Source organism: Melanerpes formicivorus, unplaced genomic scaffold (genome assembly GCF_026170545.1).
Source record: "Melanerpes formicivorus ecotype bairdi unplaced genomic scaffold, bMelFor1.0.p_v2 SCAF_8, whole genome shotgun sequence".
NCBI lineage: Eukaryota > Metazoa > Chordata > Aves > Piciformes > Picidae > Melanerpes > Melanerpes formicivorus.
The window spans coordinates 1,663,971-1,687,079 of record NW_027142360.1 but is presented as its reverse complement, the minus strand read 5'-3'; the positions used below and the strand labels follow the sequence as shown (position 1 = coordinate 1,687,079).

At 48.8% G+C, this 23,109-nt stretch overlaps 1 protein-coding gene across 10 annotated transcripts in view; it reads right to left on the bottom strand.

Annotated features, from left to right (window-relative positions):
* Positions 1-23,109, bottom strand: part of ERC1 (ELKS/RAB6-interacting/CAST family member 1) — a 435,845-nt gene that overhangs the window by 144,290 nt on the left and 268,446 nt on the right. For 6 of the 10 annotated variants that reach the window (XM_068141805.1, XM_068141804.1, XM_068141808.1 and 3 more), the window contains 2 exons: positions 21,289-21,420; positions 1,239-1,399 (listed from right to left, as the gene is read on the bottom strand). In XM_068141805.1, the coding sequence (XP_067997906.1) occupies positions 1,239-1,399; positions 21,289-21,420 (293 nt within the window). The remainder of the gene's footprint in view (positions 1-1,238; positions 1,400-21,288; positions 21,421-23,109) is intronic. The other 4 variants (XM_068141809.1, XM_068141810.1, XM_068141812.1 and 1 more) reach the window with 1 other exon arrangement.

Sequence of the window (23,109 nt, the reverse complement as noted above, 5' to 3'; positions counted from 1 at the left end):
CTTTTCCCTCTTTCCTTCTTGTCACATCTTTATCAATGACATTGATGACAGGGCAGAATGTCAGCTCAGCAAGCCTGCTGAGAATACCAAACTGGGAGGGAGGCTTGGCCGAGACACCTGAAGGCTGTGTGGCCATTCAGTGAGACTTGGACAGACTGAGAGCTGGGCAGAGAGGAACATAATGAGGTTCAGTAAGGATAAGAACAATGTCCTGCACCTGGGAAGGAAGAATAAACTGCAGCAGTACAGCTTGGGAGGGGATCTGCTGGAGAGCAGCCCTGTGGAGAGGGACCTGGGAGTGCTGGTGGGCAACAAGTTCTGCATGGGACAGCAATGTGCCCTGGGGGCCAAGAAGGCCAATGGGGTCCTGGGGTGCATGCAGAGGAGTGTGTCCAGCAGATCCAGGGAGCTTCTCCTCCCCCTCTACTCTGCCCTGCTGAGACTACATCTGGAATGTTGCATCCAGTTCTGGGCTCCCCAGTACAAGGGAGACAGGGATCTGCTGGAGAGAGTCCAAGGGAGGGCTACAAGGATGCTGAAGGGACTGCAGCACTGCCTGGGGAGGAGAGGCTGAGAGCCCTGGGGCTGTTCTTCTCCTCTCCCTGGAGAGAAGACTGATCAATGTCTGAGGGCTGGGGTTCAGGAAGGAAGGGACAGGGACAGGCTCTGCTCACTTGTGCCCTGGGATAGGACAAGGGGCAATGGATGGAAACTACAGCACAGGAGGTTCCACCTCATCATGAGGAAGAACTTCTTTACTTTCCCAGAGCACTGGAACAGGCTGCCCAGAGAGGTTGTGGAGTTTCCTTCTCTGGAACCTTTCCAGCCCTGTCTGGATGTGTGACCTGTGCTGGATTCTCTGGTCCTGCTCTGGCAGGGGGTTGGACTGGAAGATCTCCAGAGGTCCCTTCCAACCCCTAACATCCTGTGAGCCTGTGATCCTGTGACTTGCACCTCACCTTAAAGTCGATTACAGGCTACTCAGAGCAGGGTGGCACATTCACAAATACACAGTAACTGAGGCAGTGGCTACTGCACCAGATCAGAAGGAAGGAAAGTTTCTGAGCTCTAACAAAAGAGTGAAAGTCATGTAGGGAATCCCCAGGCTTAACTGGTTACATCAATAGCTGTTATCTACAGACACGTATTCCTGCAGTGGTTGTCTTCAGAACAGCAGGGACCTGAGGGGGATTCAGAGATGTCAAACATGCCCACAGACAGTGAAGTGAAACACTTACTTCATCTCCAGCACTTCCTCCAAATGTTTCCTCCTCTCAGCCCGGAGGTTGGTCAGATGGCTTTCCTTCTCAGCCAAAGACTGTTGTGTAGAGGACAACTTTGCTTTCATTGACTCCAGCTCCTGCTTAACTTTCTCCATGGCCATCATCAGCTCTTCTACCTGCAATGGTTTTGGGGAAGACAGGAGGAGACAAAAAGCATCATATGATCAGCTGGAACCTACTAAATGTCACAAGCGAATTGAAGCACAAAGGTTACCAGCTCAGGTGCACTGCACAGCGCTGCTCCAGACTGGGAGCTGTGCACAGTACATCTGAGCTTCTCTGAAGCAATCCTGCAGTCTGTGAATGAACACAGCCGGGTCAGGGGAACGTTACCACTGCAATACCAAACACCAAATCCTCAGCTTTGTAGTATTTCTGTTCAAGAAAGTGAACCAGAAGGATAAAAGGGTGGTCAGTATATTTCAAATACCCTAGATGTGAAATGGAATGCACCAATAATACACCAAAAGATAAAAAGCTTGCTCTGGGAATGATGCTTCAAGAGAAACTACACATGGATGTGAAGAACAGGGAGAGCACTGTGTGGCTACACAGATGTAGGCAAGGCTATTCCCTCAGAATACCTGCAGAACAATGCCTGTAGGGAGGTTTTGTGGTTTACCAAGACAGAAGACATTCAATCAGCTGCTGATGGCACCCAGGTACAACAGAATGATCTTAATATTGTCAGCAAATAGAAATGGTTCAGAGTGACAGGAATGTAAGTGGCTTTGAAGCTTTGCCAACAACTTAGTTTACAGAGCTGTCATTACAGACTCACAGGAAACATCCAGTTGGAAGAGACCTCCAAGCCCATCCAGTCCAACCTTTGACCCAGCACTGCGGGGTCAGCACTAAACCATGTCCCTAAGCACCAGCTCCACACACTGCTGAAACACCTCCAGGCATGGGGACTCCAGCACTGCCCTGGACAGACCATTCCAGTGTCTGAGAACCCTCTCTGGGAAGAAATATTTCCTAGCATCCAGCCTGAACCTCCTCTGGCAAAGCTTGCAACCATTTCTGCCGGTCCTGTCTCTTGCTGCCAAGGAGCAGAGGCTGCCCCCTCCTCACTCCAACCTCCCTTCAGGGAGCTGTAGAGAGCAATGAGGTCTCCCCTCAGCCTCCTCTTCTCCAGCCTGAACACCCCCAGCTCTCTCAGCCCCTCCACACTGCCCAGGTGCTCCAGGCCCTTCCCCAGCCTTGTTACCCTTCTCTGGACACAGTCCAGAACCTCAACGTCCTTCCTGTAGTGAGTAGCCCAGAGCTGAACACAACACTCAAGGTGCAGCCTCAGCAGTGCTGAGCACAGGGGGATGGTCACCTCCTGTCCCTGCTGGCCAGAGTGTTTCTGATCCAAGCCAGGATGCCATTGGCTTTCTTGGCCACCTGGGCACTGCTGGCTCCTATTTAATCAACTGTCAACCAGAGCCCCCAGGTCCCTCTCTGAGTTACATCTTTCCAACCACACATCCCCCAGGCTGTAGCTTGCCATGGGGTTGTTGTGCCCCAGGTGCAGGACCTGGCACTTGGCCTTGTTAAACTTCATACAGTTAGCCTTGGCTCATGGGTGTCGCCTGTCCAGGTCCCACTGCAAAGCCTCCCTGCACTTCCATCCTCTCCAGCAAGTACCATTTGCCATGCAATTTACTAAAACACCAAACCAGCCATCCCTGCATTCACAACAAAGATGTCATTGTGCAGAGTAATCTGTTATCAATACTCCATGAAACCATTCCAATTAGATTGCTAAAAACCAAAAGTTTTTAATTGGCAGCTTCAGAGTCTTGGTGCAGACCTCTCTGTTTCTGTCCCAGTAAGTCCTGTGAGAACTGATAGAAGGATATTCACTAGAAGCAAGCTGCTTCCATCCCCCCCTGCCATGGCCAGGGACACCTCACACTACAGCAGGTTGCCCAGAGCCACATCCAGCCTGGCCTTCAAAACCTCCAGGCATGAGGCTTCCACCACCTCCCTGGGCAGCCTGTGCCAGGCTCTCACCACCCTCATGGGGAACAACTTCTTCCTAACATCCAGTCTGAATCTCCCCTCCTATAGCTTGGATCCATTCCCCCCAGTCCTATCACTACCTGAAACCCAAAACAGTCCCTCCCCTGGTTTCTTGTAGCCCCCTTCAGATACTGGAAGAAGAAAGAGAGTCTCATTTAGTCTATACAGCTATCTTTAAATCTACCCTTGATTTTTCCCCTTGAGAGATAATTACATAATAAAGAAAAACTATTTGCCAGAAGTCAGAGTCCTGGCACAGGACATTTGCAGAGACAAGCTGCTGCTGTTGACAGCTTCAATTGAACTCCTGCCCTCTCAGTTTCCACCTCAGGAGGTGTACAGCTTGTCCTCTTGCTCCTCTTTTCCCCATGCTCAAATGAGAGCATACAAAGCAGGGGATATCTTTCACTGTCGATGGCCTACTCCTGATTCACTTCTCTGAACACAGGCCTGCAAGGCCTTCATGCACCCTGAGCAGGATGGATCTGCTTAAATGGAGACTTTGTTTTATACTGTGTTTAGGGCTTAAGTGAACTGACCACGTGGCAGCTTATCTTTAAGGAAGGCCATGAAGCTGAATGAAGTTTCCATTAGAGGAAAGAACTCCTGAGAGACAACAATGAGCAAGAGGGAAAACTACGTCAGTTAGATGGGTCTGAGACAGGATCACAGTCTCACAGTATCACCAAGGTTGGAAGAGACCTCAAAGATCATCGAGTCCAACCTGTCACCACAGACCTCACGACTAGACCATGGCACCAAGTGCCACATCCAATCCCCTCTTGAACACCTCCAGGGATGGGGACTCCACCACCTCCCTGGGCAGCACATCCCAATGACCAATGACTCTCTCAGTGAAGAACTTTCTCCTCACCTCCAGCCTAAACCTCCCCTGGCACAGCTTGAGACTGTGTCCTCTTGTTCTGGTGCTCGGTGCTTGGGAGAAGAGACCAACCCCTTCCTGGCTACAACCTCCCTTCAGGTAGCTGTAGAGGGCAATGAGGTCACCCCTGAGCCTCCTCTTCTCCAGGCTAAGCAACCCCAGCTCCCTCAGCCTCTCCTCACAGGGCTGTGCTCAAGGCCTCTCCCCAGCCTTGTTGCCCTTCTCTGGACACCTTCAAGTCTCTCAATGTCCTTCTTAAACTGAGGGGCCCAGAACTGGACACAGGACTCAAGGTGTGGCCTAAGCAATGCAGAGTACAGGGCACAATGACTTCCCTGCTCCTGCTGGCCACACTATTCCAGTGCAGGCCAGGATGCCATTGGCCCTCTTGGCCACCTGGGCACACTGCAGGCTCATGTTCAGATGCTGTGAATCAGCACCCCCAGGTCCCTTTCTGCCTGGCAGCTCTCAGCCACTCTGACCCCAGCCTGTAGCTCTGCATGGGGTTGCTGTGGCCAAAGTGCAGCCCCTGGCACTTGGACTTGTTGAATGCCATCCTGTTGGACTCTGCCCATCTGTCCAGTCGGTCGAGGTCCCTCTGCAGAGCCCTTCTGCCCTCTAACTGACCAACATCTGCTCCCAACTTGGTGTCATCTGCAAACTTGCTGATGACTGACTCAGCAGCAGCAAAGAGAAATGTCAGCACGGGACAAAATTTTTTCATAGTGTTACATCTCCCAAGACAGCCTGAAAGCAAGGTGGAAAGAAGAGGCAAAACACAAGAGAAGTTGATTGATCATGTCAGTGGCAGCCTGTATGGAATGAGAAGAAATAATGTAATACCAAAACCCCCCAAAAGCCCTTCTCAGGAGCCTATCAGCCATCTTAACCTCCCTGCTCCTACAAGCTCTTAATTGCAGGCTCCTCTAATGCGACTGTAAATCAGAACCCAGGTGATTGCACAGACACACAGTTACCACATCATCCTCAAGACTGTGATGATTCCTGGTCATCTTTTCTGGCCATTGGGGAATGGAAGCCAGAGACTTCCACACAGCTTCATCAAGTTCCCCAAAAGTCAGTTACAAGACAGCGACACTGAGAGAGGGAGAGGCTGGGGATCCTACCAACCTCCATACCAGCTCCTGGGAAGATTACTGATCACAATAAGTAAGCTCCAATTGCCACCTCTTACATGAGGGAACTTCTGAGACACACTTGCTATTTCAGGCCACAAAGAAAGCTACACCAAGTCATGGATACAAATACATCCATAGTCCAAATGCATAAGGCTGGCTAAATCAGTACTTATTCAGGTAAGAGCTTATTAAGGTAATTACTGGTAAACTATATTAAAAGTGTTTTATGTTCATGTTAGATAAGGCTTTTCCCCACCTGTAGATAAATTATCTAGGTTTCTCTTTGGGTTCCTTTCTTTGATTTTTTTTTCATAAAATGAGCTGGGTTGGAAAGGACCTTTAAATATCACAGAACCACAGACTGTTGGGGGCTGGAAGGGACCTTGAAAGCTCATCCAGTCCAACCCCCCTGCCACAGCAGGAGCACCTAGAGCAGGTCACACAGGAACACATCCAGGAGGGTTTGGAATATCTCCAGAGAGGGAGACTCCACAACCCCCCTGGGCAGCCTGTGCCAGGCTTCTGGCACCCTCACAGGGAAAAAAACTCTTCCTCCTGTTTCCATGCAACTTCCTCTGCCTCAGCTTCCACCACTGCCTCTTGTGCTGGCATTGGGCATCCCCCAGCAGAGCCTGGCTCCAGCCTCTGGGCACTCACCCTGCACAGCTTTATAACCATTAATTCGACATTAAGGGCCACAGGGATGATCAGAGGGCTGGAGCACCTCTCCTATGAGGACAGACTGAAGGAGTTGGGGCTGTTCAGTCTGGAGAAGAGAAGGCTCCCAGGTGACCTCATTGTGGCCTTCCAGTATCTGAAGGGGGCCTACAAGAAGGCTGGGGAGGGACTGCTCAGGATCTCAGGGAGTGATAGGACTAGGGGGAATGGAATGAAGCTGGAGGTGGGGAGATTCAGGTTAGATGTGAGGAGGAGGTTCTTCACCATGAGAGTGGTGAAACCCTGGAATGGGTTGTCCAGGGAGGTGGTTGAAGCCCTGTCCCTGGAGGTGTTTAAGCCCAGGCTGGATGAGGCTCTGGGCAGCCTGATCTAGTGTGGGGTATCCCTGCCCATGGCAGGGTGTTTGGAACTAGATGATCCTTGTGGTCCCTTCCAACCCTGAATGAAACTATGATACTATGATACTATCACCTATCCCAACCCCTTCTATGGGCAGGTTTGGCTTTCACTCCATCATGTTGCTCAAAGCCTCATCAAATCTGATCTTGACCAGTGATGGGGCATGCACAGCTTCCCAAGGCAACCTCCTCCAGTGTTCCACCACTCTCACGGCAAAATATGTTCTTCCTTATATCCAGTCTAAACTTGCTCCTCTTTCAGTTTAAAAGCTTTGCCACTGCAGAGCTTGGTAAGAAGTCTCACTCTCTCTTTCTTGTAAGTCTTTCTACATATTTAAAAGTCCCAATAAATTCTACTTCTCTTCTCCAGGCTTAATGACCAAAGATTTCGGCCTTTCTGCACAGGGAAAGTGTGTTCCATCCCTCTGATAATGCTAGTGGCCTTCATCTGGACCCACTCCAACAGGACTGTGTCATTCCTCTGCTGAGGACTCCAGAGCTGCCCACATTACTCCAGGTGGGGTTTAATCAGAGCAGAGTGGAGGAGCCAAATCATCTCCTTTGACCTGATGGCCACACTTCTGATGCAGCCCAGGGTATGGCTGGCCTTCGGGGCTGTGAGTGCACATTGCTGCCCTGTGGCACATTTGTCATACACACGGAACCTGAAGTCCTTTTCCACACAACTGTTCTCAGTCCTTTCATCTGCCAGTCTGTATTGATACTGGGTCCCTACTGGGACCTGTTAATATTTTTGTCAATGCTACAGGCAGTGGGGTCGAGGCACCATCAGCATGGATGGCATCCAGAGGGACCTGGACAGGCTGGAGAGGTGACCCAGGGGAACCTCATAAGGTTAACAGGAGCAAGTGCAGGGTCATGCACCTGCCCAGAACAATCCTCACTGTAAAATCCAGGCTGGGGGGGAGGTGATAGAAAGCAGCCCTGAAGAAATAGACTTGGGGGTGCTGATGGATGAGAAGCTGGACAGGAGCAGGCAGGGTGAGCTTGCAGCACACAAGGCCAAGGGCAGCCTGGGCTGCATCATAAGCAGCATGGCCAGAGATGGAGAGAGGGGATCCTGCCTCTCTGCTCTGCTTTGCTCTGCTCTGGGGAGACCTCACCTGGAGTACTGTGTGCAACTGTGGAGTCTTCAATAGAGGAAGGACCTGGACCTGATGGAGAGGGTCCAGAGGAGGGCTACAAAAATGACCACGGGGTTGGAGCAGCTCTGCTCCAAGGACAGGCTGAGGGAGCTGGGGGTGTTCAGCGTGGAGAAAAGAAGGCTCTGGGGAGACCTAATAGCAGCCTGCATGTACCTGAACAGGGCTACAGGAAGAATGGAGAGAGACTGTTTGCAAAGGCCTGCAGGGACAGGACCAGGGGCAATGGCTTCAAAATAGAGGGGAGCAGATTGAGATTGGATATCAGGAACAAGTTCTATGCTATGAGGGTGGTGCAACCCTGGCACAGGTTGCCCAGGGAGGTGGCTGGGGCCTCATCCCTGGAGATATTCAAGGTGAGGCTGGACAGGGCTCTGGGCAACCTGATCTAGTGGAGGATGTCCCTGCTGGCTGCAGAGGGGGTTGGACTGGGTGAGCTTTGGAGGTCCCTTCCAACCCAGAGCATTCTGTGATTCTAGGAGGCGTCCCTGACTCTCTCAGGACAGTCTCTTTTCTACTCTGGAGTTTTCAAACTATTTTTCATTTCATTGTGTACATTACTGAAAAGATAAAGGGACTGAAAATTTCTGCATTATCTTTTACTCAGCTGAATTGATTAAACTACTGGGAAAAGAGAAGGAAAAGAAATAGACATGACAAGAAAGACAAAGACAAGACTTCTGGCTCCCTGCAAACTTGTTTGGATCCCAGAAAAATTTCCCAGAACAGATGTTAAGACATGGAAAAAGCACAGGCCAGACTTGGGACTTAAGTATGTAATTTAACTGCCTCAAGTAACATATTACAGGGAGAAAGTATTGAGTCTGACATAACTTGGATTGCCAGCAGGGCCAGATGGCTTGCTTAAATCACAAGCTAATAAACCTTTACACAAAGTAAGAGGGAAATGAGTTATGGTTTCATCATAGCTCCATTTTTGCTAAAGCAGAAGGCTGGCTTTAGGTACTCTTAATGGCTACATCCAAGACACTTAACTACATTCTTGGCTATTCTGAATTAAGGGAACAACTTCCATATTCTTACAGCTATTGAGAAAGTTGTTAGGCATAGGTTTGGAGAGCTAAGGATATCAGAGGAAAAGGAGAGAAGTAAGTCAGCAGTAACAAGAAAAATCTGCCCCCTCTCCCCCCCCAGAAAAAAAGAAAAGAAGTAATTTCCTATTTTTAAGGTAAGTACAGCCCCCAGCAGCTAAGAGTGCAGCCAAAAGCTCCTGCACACCGACAGCAGGCGGGTATCGAGGAACACGGCTGTGCTCCACCACAGAGGCTGGAGCTCTGGCTCCCCTTCAAGACCCTGTGAGGCAGCAGCAGTGCATGAGCGTGCCCAGGCCTGCAGGAGGACAGAGGGATGCACCATGGCTGTTGGCTTCTCCACTATCACAACCTGACCACCACTGATCCTTCTGAGGTAGATACAGACCAGCTTCAGATCTTTTACCCTCACTGTTGCTCTGTAATTGTAGGCACTGTAAAGATGCACTAAGTGGAAGAGACATTCACCTAAGGAGAGCATCCTTCCCTACACTGCTCCAGCTTGTTCTGTGGGCAGCTAATGACCACTGCCATAAGGTCCTATGCAGATGGCTGAAAACCTCTTTTTTTTTTCCCCCACAAGGAGGAGTTCCTCAGTTGCAGATCCTATCTACAGACACTCAGAAATAAACACAGAGAGGGCTGTGAAACAATTAAGATCTCAAGGAGGATGTCAGATTTGCAGCACCCCTTCTGCCAAGGCCAACTTGCATACAGCATCAGAGGAGTGTGGCAGACTGCACACAGAGAAGAGTTCTGTTTTGCTCACAATAAAGAGGGGAGTCAGTGTCCAAGCTGTGAAGAGGGCTGGTGGACTCTCAGCTCTCCAAAGAAGAGGCAGGAGCTCCTGGTCATCTGTAATACACAGCAGGCACTTTAGGGAAGAACCTTTTGTTTCTTTACATTAGTGAATGACTTTCTAAAGCCTTTGTGCCTTTGTTTTCCAGGTTGTTAGGGTTTTGTACATTCAGCATGCCTGATAAATTGCAGTGTTCTGATGGCTTCACTGAACCTGTGCTACTGTCCCACGCTCACATTATTAACTGGGAAAAAAGAGGAAAGAAAGCCAGAGAACAAAAGGCTATGGTCTGAAAAGCTTCAGGATACTGTAGCTGAATGCAAATTTTCTTATCAGTGTGTAAGGGAGATACTTAGACAGCTGATGTCTCCTGTTTCCAGGAGTTGGTCTCTCAATAAAATCTTTCATTATAAAAAGCAAAATCTGATAACAGAGAGGAGTTAATGCTCTGCACTGCTCCTTTCTGTCTCCACTGCTGGCTCTAGGCAAAGAGCACTAATGTCAGGCTGATCAGATATCTGACATCTGACTCCTGCAGAAACAGAACTCCAGGAGTCTTTGTCGAGGAGCACATTACTTGAGTATCAATCCAGAGTGCTTTCTGCTCATACTCTGAGAGCACTGAACTCTTGTATGAGGGAGGAGGCATAAAAACTCACAGATGTTTGGAAAAGAGAAAACCCCTGAGCTGCCAGACTCCAGGACTGAGTAAGTCACAGCTGTGTCCTGTTAGGATCTTTGGAGCTTGACAGTTGCATCTCCTAAGTGAGGGCCATAAGCCATACAAATAAGCAATTGCCTACTGCTGGGACAAGAGCTCTTGAGAAGGAAGCAATAATTGTCTCTGCTTAACACAGACCAAGTATTTGGGTCAGGCCTGGAAAAATAAAGCTGAATTCTGATTTCTGCTGAGGACAGAAACCTGTTGTAGTCTCTGGCATCCTAAGACTAGAACAAGCAACAAGCTCCCCTAAGTGGAACCATTATCCAATGAAACAGTCTCATTATCAGTCTGGAGAAGAGAAGGCTCCCAGGTGACCTCATTGTGGCCTTCCAGTATCTGAAGGGGGCTACAGGAAGGCTGGGGAGGGACTGCTCAGGATCTCAGGTAGTGATAGGACTAGGGGGAATGGAATGAAGCTGGAGGTGGGGAGATTCAGGCTGGAGGTGAGGAGGAAGTTCTTCCCCATGAGAGTGGTGAAGCCCTGGAATGGGTTGTCCAGGGAGGTGGTTGGGGCCCTGTCCCTGGAGGTGTTTAAGCCCAGGCTGGATGAGGCTCTGGGCAGCCTGATCTAGTGTGGGGTGTCCCTGCCCATGGCAGGGAGGTTGGAACTAGATGATCCTTGTGGTCCTTTCCAACCCTGACTGATGCTATGATACTATGATACTATGATACTATGATTATGCTTTTTAACACTTGCACCCCTACCAAAGGCAGCTGCCCTGTTCTATGATCTCTTAGGAACTGTCTTGTGTGTGTCTTCTGTGGCTGAGCAAGGAAGCCCTCCAGTCCCTGGGGAGCACAGCACCAACTACTGCAGATAATAAACCACCTTGTAAAAATCTGGATTTTGATCACCTTTTACAAATCTCTGCAGAGCCAGAGCAGGACACAGCCCATTCTGCAGAGTTCTGAACAGGCTCCTTTAGCACAGTTTGGTATGTCCAAACAAAGTCTCAAGAGCTGTGGTTAATTTATGATACTCCAGGCACAGCTCTAAACACGGGGCCTTGGTTTGAGGCTGGTACTTTACCCTAGTGTCTGAGCTATAAACAGGAATAGGAACTTTTAGGACATCTTGAAGTAAAAGGAAAGTAAAGTAAGGGATTGGATAATATATAGAGACGTGTCTATATAGAATCATACAATCATAGAATGGTCCAGGCTGGAAGGGACCTCCAAAGCTCACGCAGTCCAACCCCCTCTGCACTCAGCAGGGACATCCTCAACTAGATCAGGTTGCCCAGAGCCCTGTCCAGCCTCACCTTGAATATCTCCAGGGATGAGGCCCCAGCCACCTCCCTGGGCAACCTGTTTCCGTGTTCCACTACCCTCGAGGTGCAGAACTTGGTCCTAAATTCCAATCCAAATCTGCTCCTCTCTAGTTTGAAGCCGTTGCCCCTGGTCCTGTCCCTGCAGGCCTTTGCAAACAGTCTCTCTCCAGCCTTCTTATAGCCCCCTTCAGGTACTGGCAGGCTGCTATTAGGTTTCCCTGGACCTTCTTGCTCTCTCCAACTCCCTGAAGGGAGGTTGTAGCCAGGAAGGGGTTGGTCTCTTCTCCCAGGTAACCAGCATCAGAACAAGAGGACACAGTCTCAAGCTGCACCAGGGGAGGTTTGGGCTGGATGTGAGGAAGAAATTCTTCCCAGCAAGAGAGATTGGCCATTGGGATGTGCTGCCCAGGGAGGTGGTGGAATCACCGTCCCTGGAAGTGAAGAGACTGGATGGAGCACTTGGTGCCATGATTAGATAGTATTGGGTGATAGCTTCTTTTGCTTCTGACTGAGCTGGTCTGGCAAAGTTAATGCTGGGGGGAAACTTCAACCCACCACATCTACATACAATTTATAAACAGCACAGGAGCTCCTCAGAACCCCCCTGGTTGGATCCTGGGGACCGTTCACCTCCACCCTCCCTCCTTGCTGTTACCTCACACAGCACTCAAAACTGAGATTCCCTGGCAAAAGAAAGTTGCAAGCAGAAGTGACAGAAGAAGAAAAGAGTACTGTTTGTGCCTCTGCTCTACACTCCCATTAGCAAGCCAATGAATTCTATAGACCTCAGCAGTATCTTTCTTTTACATCCAATGGTTGTTTATTTTCAGTCTTTGCAGTCAGGAACCAGGGTAGAGCTCCCCCTCCAAGCTGTAACACCTGGCTGCCAACATATAAAGAGAGAGCAGAATTCTAGGACTGAATAATAACATTTCCAGTCTATCTCTGGGCCTTCCTGGTCCTCCTGGAGGACTCAACTCTATGGTTTGTTTGTTTTTTTTAAAGGCCTCAGACTACCACACTATGTAATCCACTTAAATATCTGCAGAGAAGAAGTCAGTGCTTATAAAACTGACTGCAAATAGTCACTGACAAGGACACAGTGCTCAGCCAAATTTAGCCAGCCCAGACACTTCCTCTCATAGAATCACAGAACAGGGTTGGAAGAGACCTCAAGAATCATCAAGGTCCAACCCCCCTGCCATGGGCAGGGACACCTCACACTACAGCAGGTTTCTCCCAGCCACATCCAGCCTGGCCATAAAAACCTCCAGGCATGAGGCTTCCACCACCTCCCTGGGCAACCTGTGCCAGGCTCTCACCACCCTCAAGGGGAACAACTTCTTCCTAACATCCAATCTGAATCTACCCCCTTCTAGTTTTGCTCCATCCCCCCCAGTCCTGTCGCTCCCTGACACCCTCAAAAGTCCCTCCCCAGCTTTATTATAGTCCCCCTTCAGATACTGGAAGGGCTCCTGGGAGCCTTCTCCTCTCCAGACTGAACAACCCCAGCCCTCTCAGTCTGTCTCCATAGCAGAGCAGATCCAGACCTCTGCTCATAGACCTTCATAGAATCAGGAAGGTTGGAAAAGACCTGAGAGATCAAGTCCACCCTGTCATCCAACACCTCATGACTAACTAAACCATGGCTTCAAGTGCCACATACAATCCTTTTTTGAACACCTCCAGGGATGGTGACTCCACCACCTCCCTGGGCAGAACATTCCAACGGCCAATTAATCTCTCTGTGAAGAACTTTCTCCTCACCTCCAGCCTAAACCTCCCCTGGCACAGCTTGAGACTGTGTCCTCTTGTTCTGGTGCTGGTTACCTGGGAGAAGAGACCAACCCCCACCTGGTAACAGCCTCCCTTCAGGTAGTTGTAGAGGGCAATGAGATCTCCCCTGAGCCTCCTCTTCTCCAGGCTAAACAACCCCAGCTCCCTCAGCCTCTCCTCACAGGGCTGTGCTCCAGACCCAGGTCTATGTACTTAACCTCATTCAGAATTTCTCACTGAGAAGCACAACTTCCAGTGAAGCTGCTGGAAGGTGTCAAGATCAGACTGTTAAATCACTGCAAGTACCTACTTAAGGAAGGCAGGAAGGAATGAACAGGCAATGACCAATACTTCATGCCTTTATTTGCCATAAAGTTTCAGGGCAAGGAGTGAGATGTTAGCTGATACCATGTAGGAAGTGCATTTAAGCAGGAGGTGACAGCAAGGAGAGAGCAGAGCTTTACTAATACCAGCAGAAATACTTTTTACACTTCTAAGCCCTGCTGGTTTTCACATTTGAGGGAGATGCTAGAGAAACACATGTCCTGGTCAGGCACTCAGAGAACAGCAGCCTGCAGTAAATGACACAGGAGCACTTTCTGGTAAAAACATTTTTAGTAATAATTCTAAGCACTTCCTGCCTCCACTTCTCAGCTCTGCCCCACTCTGATGCCTTCTAAGTCATTCCTTGGGTTCTGAAGGGGATCCATGAACCAGATCAGTGAAGTGGCTCACATGAAAAAATTCAAGTAGATCCCTGACCCCTGTCACAACATGACCCCAGAACAACCCAGGCTGGGAAACCAGCAGGGATGTGCACTAAAGGCTGGGGATGACAGTGAGCTAACAGAGGGAGGGTGTAAGTATCAGGTCCATACACATTCTTGAACCATGCCCTCCAATAATGAGTGCTCAGAGTGCAAGTAACTAATACAGTGCCTGACACCAATTGCTGACACTGTGCCAGGGGTTCAGCTAATGGTATCCAGTACCAGACTGACATCGTGCCAGCTTGATAACCAAAGTGCTGGCAGAGGAAAAGGCTGAGGGGCCTGGAGTTCAGACTGCAACCTGAGCTGGTTCCTGTCTCTGGGGGCTTCTTCCAGCTTGGGGTGGGGGTCTCTTCTACTTTGTTGGCTCTGAGCTTGAGGCAGGGGATTCTGCCTGCTGACTTCTGCTTTTTTTGCTGTGCCTTGCTGCAGAACACACTAAGGTTTTGCATACTGCATGATTCCATGAAACTCTCCTCATTACTCCATCAAACTCTCTCCACAGGGCTCTTGGTCATGGGAGTGAGTCCTGTGAGATTAGCCTGTCTTAAAGCAGGACACACAATCCCAGGACATAAACCTCTGCTTCTCTTTATCCTGCAGAGAGGGTCTTACACATCTGCAAGATTGTTCTGGGAATGCTGCTGATTATGACTAAGTGGATATTGAAGATAACCTCCTGCATCCTGCTGCAGGAGATGGGATGAGAAGTTGCACCAGGACAGTGAAAGAAAGCTTGTGAGCAAGACAGAGCCTTCTGTCAAAGAAAACCTTCATCAGATCCTCCTGGGGAAAAGTGCCACTGAGTTTCTGAGCAGGGAATACTTCTATTTAATTGTTTCCTAGGAAATGAAACAAAAGCTTTATGAGGGTCAGCTCAGGTAAATTCAGAACAAGTGTCTGGTTTGACATTTCTTAGAGGGAGAACTTTAGAATGGAAATGGTTATTCCAGAAATCCTACCTGCAGCCTTATGCAGAGTACTTAAAAAGAAGTTTCATAGTTTCATAGTTTCATAGTTTCATTCAGGGTTGGAAGGGACCACAAGGATCATCTAGTTCCAACCCCCCTGCCATGGGCAGGGACACCCCACACTAGATCAGGCTGGACAGAGCCTCATCCAGCCTGCTCTTAAACACCCCCAGGGACGGGGCCTCGACGGGGTCTCTACACACCTTCTGGCCTTGCACCTGGAAGCCACAGTAGTCCATAACCCCACAGCTGTAAGGAACTTACAACACAACTTACATACAGGATTCAGCAGGTGCAATGACAAAGCCAGGTGAGGGTGTTAGAAAGGATGAGCTGGAAGAACATTCAAGCCTTTATATCTCAGTATGGCTTGTATGGCAGAATTTCTGTTATACAGGATCACAGGATGTTGGGGGTTGGAAGGATCTTTGAGTCCAACCCCCCTGCCAGAGCAGGACCAGAGAATCCAGAGCAGGCTGCACAGGAACACATCCAGACAGGGATGGAAAGGCTCCAGAGACTCCACAACCTCTCTGGGCAGCCTGCTCCAGCCTGCTCCAGTCTGTCACCCTTACAGTCAAGAAGTTGCTCCTCATGTTGAGGTGGAACCTCCTGCACTGCAGTTTCCATCCATTGCCCCTTGTCCTATCCCAGGGCACAAGTGAGCAGAGCCTGTCCCTGTCCCTTCCTTCCTGACCCTCAGCCCTCAGACATTGATAGGCATTGATCAGATCCCCTCTCATTCTTCTCCTCTCCAGACTAACCAGCCCCAGGGCTCTCAGCCTCTCCTCCCCAGGCAGTGCTGCAGTCCCTTCAGCATCCTTGCAGCCCTCCCTCGGACTCTCTCCAGCAGATCCCTGTCCCTCTGGAACTGGGGAGCCCAGAACTGGATGCAATATTCCAGGTGTGGCCTCACCCGGGCAGAGTAGAGGGGGAGGAGAACCTCCCTGGACACTCTTCTGCATGCACCCCAGGATCCCATTGGCCTTCTTGGCCCCCAGGGCACATTGCTGTCCCATGCAGAACTTGCTGTCCACCAGCACTCCCAGGTCCTTCTCCACATACAGAACAGTAAGACTCACAAAGCTGTGCCCAGTTCAATGGGTGCAGTGCTCCTGGCAGGAAATGTCTCTTCTGCATTTTTCTGCTGGGTGGAAAGAATAAGTCTAGGGTCCTGAAACAGTCACCTGGAGACACCTTGCCCTACACAGATTGTGTATTAACACAGTTAACCCACACCACCATTAATAACAGACTGCCAGGACATGTCCCAACTCTGGATTAAAGAGAGCAGCATTATAGTCCAAAATATCTGAGAGCCATGAAAACCTGACCAGCCTCACAGACACTGCAATTCAAATGGGAAGCCTGTAAAAGAGCAGGAAACCAGACATCACGAGACCAGGGAGGGTAGGATTACACAACACAGGGCTACAAAAACAACATTAAATATTGGGGCAGAGGAACACACAAATGAGATCTCCTCATACCTTGAACCACTTAAAGCCAAAATGGTTGACCTCATGCACTGATTCATTATACAGCTTCAGACAGGCAGTGAGGAAGCAGAATGGTAGAAAACAAGATAAACAGGAGAAAGAAAAAGCATGCAATTAAAAGCAAATTATAATCAGTTTGGACAACATGAACATTTTAAAGCATGACATCTATCACTCACACTTGGTCTAAGCATGAGCCTAACCTTGTTTTGTTTGTAAAAGCCAAAAGATTTGCCATGAATATGGTGCAGGAAACAGAGCCATGCATTTTAAAACTCTCTCCAAGGGTGTCTTTCAAGAATGTGAAAAGCATACTAAAACAAAGAGGGCATTTGTTTAATGGAACTGAAGAGATAGGAGCTGAGAAACACCTGAAGGAAAGTCTCCTCACCTTGGAAAACACAGCTACTTGCCTTCCCTGCTCCTTGACTGTGTTTAATTGATACTAAAGCAAAGTCCTGTTGGACAGAACAGGGCACCACAGCTCTCTGAGTGCTGACAGGGACACAACCCTCCAGTTGCTGTCTTGTAGCTCCTGCTTTAAAAACTGTAACCAGTCAGAGCCAGCCACTCAGCAGTTCTGTGGGAGTAACACACTGTTGTCATCAGTGACAGTATAGATGTTTGCTTTCCCCTCCTCTGATCCCACTGCTTTCAATCCATCCTTCTTTCCCCTCCTCTGATCCTGTTGCTTTCAACCCATCCTTCTTTCTCCTCCTCTCTCCTGTACACAGCACACAGCCAAATCAGCATCTTTTTCAGGATGCTGTTGCCCACCATATTCCAACCATCTTTTCCCACAAATCTTACTCATCTTGATTCTCCTCTTCTTCTCTCAGCCTCTCACTGATCTTTATGGCTTCCTCCCTTCCAGGCAGCCCATTTCCCTGCCTTGCCATATCTGTCAGACTGTACACTCTCTGTTCACCACCTATTTCCCTTTTTCATCAAGCTCTGATCTCACTGTGTGCCTCTTATCAGGCTTTGCTGCCTACCCTGACACTTGAGCACCTCTCAGCACTATTCTCGTTCCATATTCTTAAGATGCCTCATCTATAAATAAAGACTTCACCTCTATAGTAACAGTTTCCTAGACTTACTCCCAGGCTTATCTCTTCTCTCCATAAGAAACCTGCTGCTAAGAGCTCACAGTGGAGAGATACCTTATGAGAAGCTCAAGGTGAGCCCAGTGGAGGCCAGGGACAAGCGGAGTCCCTCAGGGATCACTCCTGGGACCAGGCTTGTTCAACATCTTTGTGGGTGCCATGGACAGTGGCACTGAGTGCACCCTCAGCAAGTTTGCTGATGACACCAAGCTGTGTGGTGCAGCAGACAGGCTGGAGGGAAGGGATCCATCCAGAGGGACCTGGACAGGCTGGAGAGGTGGGCACAAGCCAACCTCATGAGGTTCAATAAGAGCAAGTGCAGGGTCCTGCAGCTGGGTTGAGGCAACCCCAGGCACAAATCCAGGCTGGGCAGGGACTGGCTGGAAAGCAGCCCTGAGGAGAGAGACTTGGGGGTGCTGGGGGAGGAGAAGCTCAACAGGAGCTCTCAATGTGCACTTGCAGCCCAGAAAGCCAATCAGATCCTGGGCTGCATCAAGAGAAGTGTGGCCAGCAGGGCAAGTGATCCTCCCCCTCTGCTCAGCTCTGGTGAGACCCCACCTAGAGTACTGCCTCCAGTTCTGGAGCCCCTATTACAAGAGGGATGTGGAGGTGCTGGAAGGTGTCCAGAGCAGGGCCAGGAGGATGAGCAGAGGGCTGGAGCACCTCTCCTGTGAGGACAGACTGAAGGAGTTGGGGCTCTTCAGTCTGGAGAAGAGAAGGCTCCCAGGTGACCTCATTGTGGCCTTCCAGTATCTGAAGGGGGCTAGAGGAAGGCTGGGGAGGGACTGCTCAGGATCTCAGGTAGTGGTAGGACTAGGGGGAATGGATTGAAGCTGGAGGTGGGGAGATTCAGACTGGATGTGAGGAGGAAGTTCTTCCCCATGAGAGTGGTGAAGCCCTGGAATGGGTTGTCCAGGGAGGTGGTTGGGGCCCTGTCCCTGGAGGTGTTTAAGCTCAGGCTGGCTGAGGCTCTGGGCAGCCTGATCTAGTGTGGGGTGTCCCTGCCCATGGCAGGGGGCTTGGAACTAGCTGATCCTTGTGGTCCCTTCCAACCCTGACTGATACTGTGATACTGTGATATTATGATAAAGGCTGAAATCTCCCTCACTACTTAATTTCTTTTCATCTGGGACAGAACTTTCATATTTTCTGTCGATAGCCACTTTGACCTAAACCTCCTTGCAAAGGTTACTTTAAGAGAGTTGCACAACTTCTTTTATGGAATACCTTTAATACAATCCTTTACTGACTCCATCTACATATAACTGCAGTTCTTTGGTAGGAGTTCTTCCAGGTCTGGATCTATGCAAAAACCTTTCTTGCGCAGGTAGTGCCCAGCTGTGCAGCTGTCTCCTTGTGTACAGCTTTGATCCTGTCCACGCTACTAGCAGATCTCTTTGCTGGTGAATCAAATCTACGCGATTCATCCTTTGCCAACTGGACACCACCTCCTACCTTTCACTTCCCGTGCTGAGATGAGCTGTGCTCATCCTCTGACACAAGCCTGCATTGTGCAGGCCTGCCATTTGTAAATGCTCATCTTTGTGCTTGCTTCCCTGACTTCAGATACTTCTAACCCCTGCAAAATGAACAACTTCTACCTTCTTCAAAACCTTCCCTCAACAAACTCACTAAGCTTTACACATCTTGGTCTGCATTTTGAGCACAGAGGTCACAACAGGCTGAGTTCTACAGGCTTCTAGGTGCTTCAAGAATATAAAACTGGTCACTTTGTCTTGTAACAAGCCCTTCAAACATGATGGCATCCTAGGCTTCAAACCACATGTTTTGTTTACTTCTGCATCTTAGCACAGAGCCTCTTTCTCTGCCAGACAGGTATTGTTCTTTCAGGGAGATCTCATCTTTGATGTGACATTCACTGTGTAGTTAAGATCTCTGCTTCATGCAACTCCTTTAAAGGCTTCAAGAAGTTTGGAAACAGACATTTCTGAAAGTGAATTATGTAAGATTGTTTAGGGTCTTAGGGTACTGCAAACAGAATTATCCTCATTATGTCTATCAGCAAAGAGCTGAACTTGCCTCCAGCCTGCAGGGAAACAGTTGTTCTCTTCCTGAAAACTTGGATTATTGCTAAGATACTTAAATCTTCTTTCTTTCTTTTTATTGGCAAAGTGAACTGATTTAAGAATACATGTTGGAAAAACACCTCTTAAAACATTTTAAAGTGCACTTAGACCTTTTGTTTAATTAAATAAGCAAGAGGAGGAGATCAACCCTTTGCAATAGAGCTGATCAAATGCTCCTGCTTGCTAACCAAGGGCAAGTTTGGAACAGTGAAAAACCATGAAGCAGGTCACAAAAACCACAGTTGAGGATGCCAGGTTCATCTCCTGCTTTAAAACCTGTATCAGAGTCTGATGGAATTCTGCTCAGTACTGATGGTTTGTTTTCTTGAAGCATACTTACGTGACTTAACTCCAGGTGCACACATCACGCTTTAGAGTATCACAGTCTCACAGTATCACCAAGGTTGGAAGAGACCTCAAGGATCATCGAGTCCAACCTGTCACCACAGACCTCATGACTAGACCATGGCACCAAGTGACACATCCAATCCCCTCTTGAACACCTCCAGGGACGGTGTCTCCACCACCTCCCTGGGCAGCACATTCCAATGACTAATGACTCTCACAGTAAAGAACTTTCTCCTCACCTCCAGCCTAAACCTCCCCTGGCACAGCTTGAGACTGTGTCCTCTTGTTCTGGTGCTGGTTGCCTGGGAGAAGAGAGCAACCTCTTCCTGGCTACAACCACCTTTCAGGTAGTTGTAGAGGGCAATGAGGTCTCCCCTGAGCCTCCTCTTCTTCAGGCTAAACAATCCCAGCTCCCTCAGCCTCTCCTCATAGGGCTGTGCTCAAGGCCTCTCCCCAGCCTTGTTGCCCTTCTCTGGACACCTTCAAGTCTCTCAATGTCCTTCTTAAACTGAGGGGTCCGGAACTGGACACAGGACTCAAGGTGTGGCCTAACCAGTGCAGAGTCCAGGGGCACAATGACTTCCCTGCTCCTGCTGGCCACACTATTGCTAATGCAGGCCAGGATGCCATTGGCCTTCTTGGTCACCTGGGCACACTGCAGGCTCATGTTTAGGCAGTTGTCAATCACACCCCCAGGTCCCTCTCTGTTTGGCAGCTCTCAGTCACTCTGACCCCAGCCTGTAGCTCTGCATGGGATTGCCACGGCCAAAGTACAGCACCCGGGACTTGGACTTGTTGAATGCCATCCCGTTGCATCTCCTCTGCGGCACCGAATGCACGACTCCACAGAAGTTTACACTTGTGACACAAATGTGCATGGTCTGTGGGCATGCTCGGCTCAAGCCAAGAGATTTGTCCCTTCATCCAGTTGTCTTGCAAATGCAATGAGAGTGTGGTCCATAAACATAACTACACTAACAAAAATCACTGTCTTTAAACACATTCAATGAACAACCCGGGGAACCTATGTATGTTCACAGCTAGGAAGATGGCTTTGATGGCAAGACAGATCAGAAGACTTACTACTACTAATATTTTAAAGGTCAGGATACCTTGTGTTTCCTTTCAATTTCAAGAAAATCTTACCTATGAAATACAACTTATCACAAAGGCTTTGCAGTGTTTATGAGTTCTGTGAGCTGTTGTTGGAACAGAGGTACAGGATCATCATACACAACCAGCTGTGTGGCACAGTCAAGTAGGGAAAATAGTACTTCATTGTCTGGTTACTCTCCTAAGAGGACTATCAGTGACTTTATAAGGTTGCAGACCTGTTTTTCAGCATTGATCCTGGCTGACTCCTCTTGTGCTAGCACCATTTCCCGCTCTGCAGTTATCTGAACACTCTCTCTGAGTGCCTCTTCCAACTCTTCAATCCGATCATCCTTTTTACGGAGGTTGTCCTGGAAAATGACGGGAGACCAGGTGAAGACGACTTGTTTGGAACTAAAGCCTTTTAACCAACTGAGTTTTATGCCAACCAAAACGTCTTTCTCCCTCCCAAGGCACAATTGCAGACAAATAATCTTCACAGAAAGGAGAGGAAGATGAAGTGATGCAAGAGTAGGAGGAAGATTACTGCAAAGAGAAGGAGGATGCTAGCAAAGCAGGATCTCAGAGAGAGTGCTTGTCCTTTGCAGCAGACATACTACAGTCCTGGCAGATTATACAGCATAGATAAGCAAGGATTGGTGGTAAAGAAAGGTTAGTAAGCAGTTCCAAAGAAGCACAGGAACCAGAACTGGTGGGTAGGTAGCAGGCATGCTCACACATTCACCAGAAGGCGTAGTAAAGAAGGGACAAATAGTGCTGCGGTTCAGAACCTGACACCTTGAGGCTAAGGGGGAGAGAAGCAAACGTGAGGAGCCCCACAGAGTTTTCCATTACTCAGGTTAAGTCTTTGAGGAAGTTTTTCATCAAAAACTCCCTAGGAATTATGGTAGGCTCATCTGAGCTCTCTGAATGTCAAACATCCAAGTATCAAGACTCCCTTACAATGTATTCTTTGATGAAGAGCGTCTTCAGCTGCAAGTTGAGATGTCCCACATGTATTCAAAGAGCACTGAAGGACAGCGTGGTGCTCCTCAGCAAACATACTGGTTTGTTGGTATGGAAATTGTACAACTTAGAAACATAATAGGAAAAACTAATGATATTATTCTTTGTAAAGGAGAACCTCCTTATTCTAATAATGCTAGGAAGATAAATGTGCATCTCCTGCTTCCGCTGTAGAGGCTTAGACAAAAGACTGCAAAGCAGGCTGCCCTGAGAAGTATATAGGAATGTCTCAGACCACAGCTGCTTAATAAATCCATCAGGAAGGAGCAGCTTGATGGAAGATTTCTGCATCTCTTGTCTTGCAGATTGGTTTAGATGGCAGGATTCAGATGAGCTGTTAATGCACAATTAAGTTACCCTATGGGCTTCTTTGCCATCTTAGGAGCTGTGAAATAATCAACTATGATTCCTCTTTTTTTTCAGCCAGCTTTACCCCTTTGGCTTCTGTCCTTTTGCATTTAGGACTGAAATGTCCCACTGCTTCTCTGAAAGTGTTTCACACCATGGAAAGGACAAGGAAAAAGATGACCAACTTGGGAAAAAATTGACCCTTCAGAATGCAAAACTTAGCCATTGGCATTTAAAGAACGGACCTGACTCGTTCCTCAAACTCTGCTCCCTAGGACTTGGGACACATCACCAAGGCTGCTTTTTGATCAACCAGCATTTCCAGTGGCCTTGAACCTGCCACTTCCCAAGAGAGTGTTCCAGCAGAGATGCAAAGCTTTGTGTCAGAGCCGTGCAAGGCCTCTGGCACCAGTGTTCTGCAGAGAAAGGTTAGCATGCAACCACTGGCATAAGCAGCAGGATTTGTGAGGCTTTGCAGGCTGAGGAGTTTCCTGCTGACGGCTACTTTCCAAAGCTGATTCACAAAGCGAGCAATCAATGATTTCTAAAGAGACAGAGAGATCTTCATTTCCCAAAGAGGAGTTGCAGAACATGGGGTTTGTTTTTATTGTTTGATCTTTCTGAAACACCAACAGTATCTTCCAAAACTGCTTCAGGGTGCTGGTAAGCATAATCAAACTCATAAA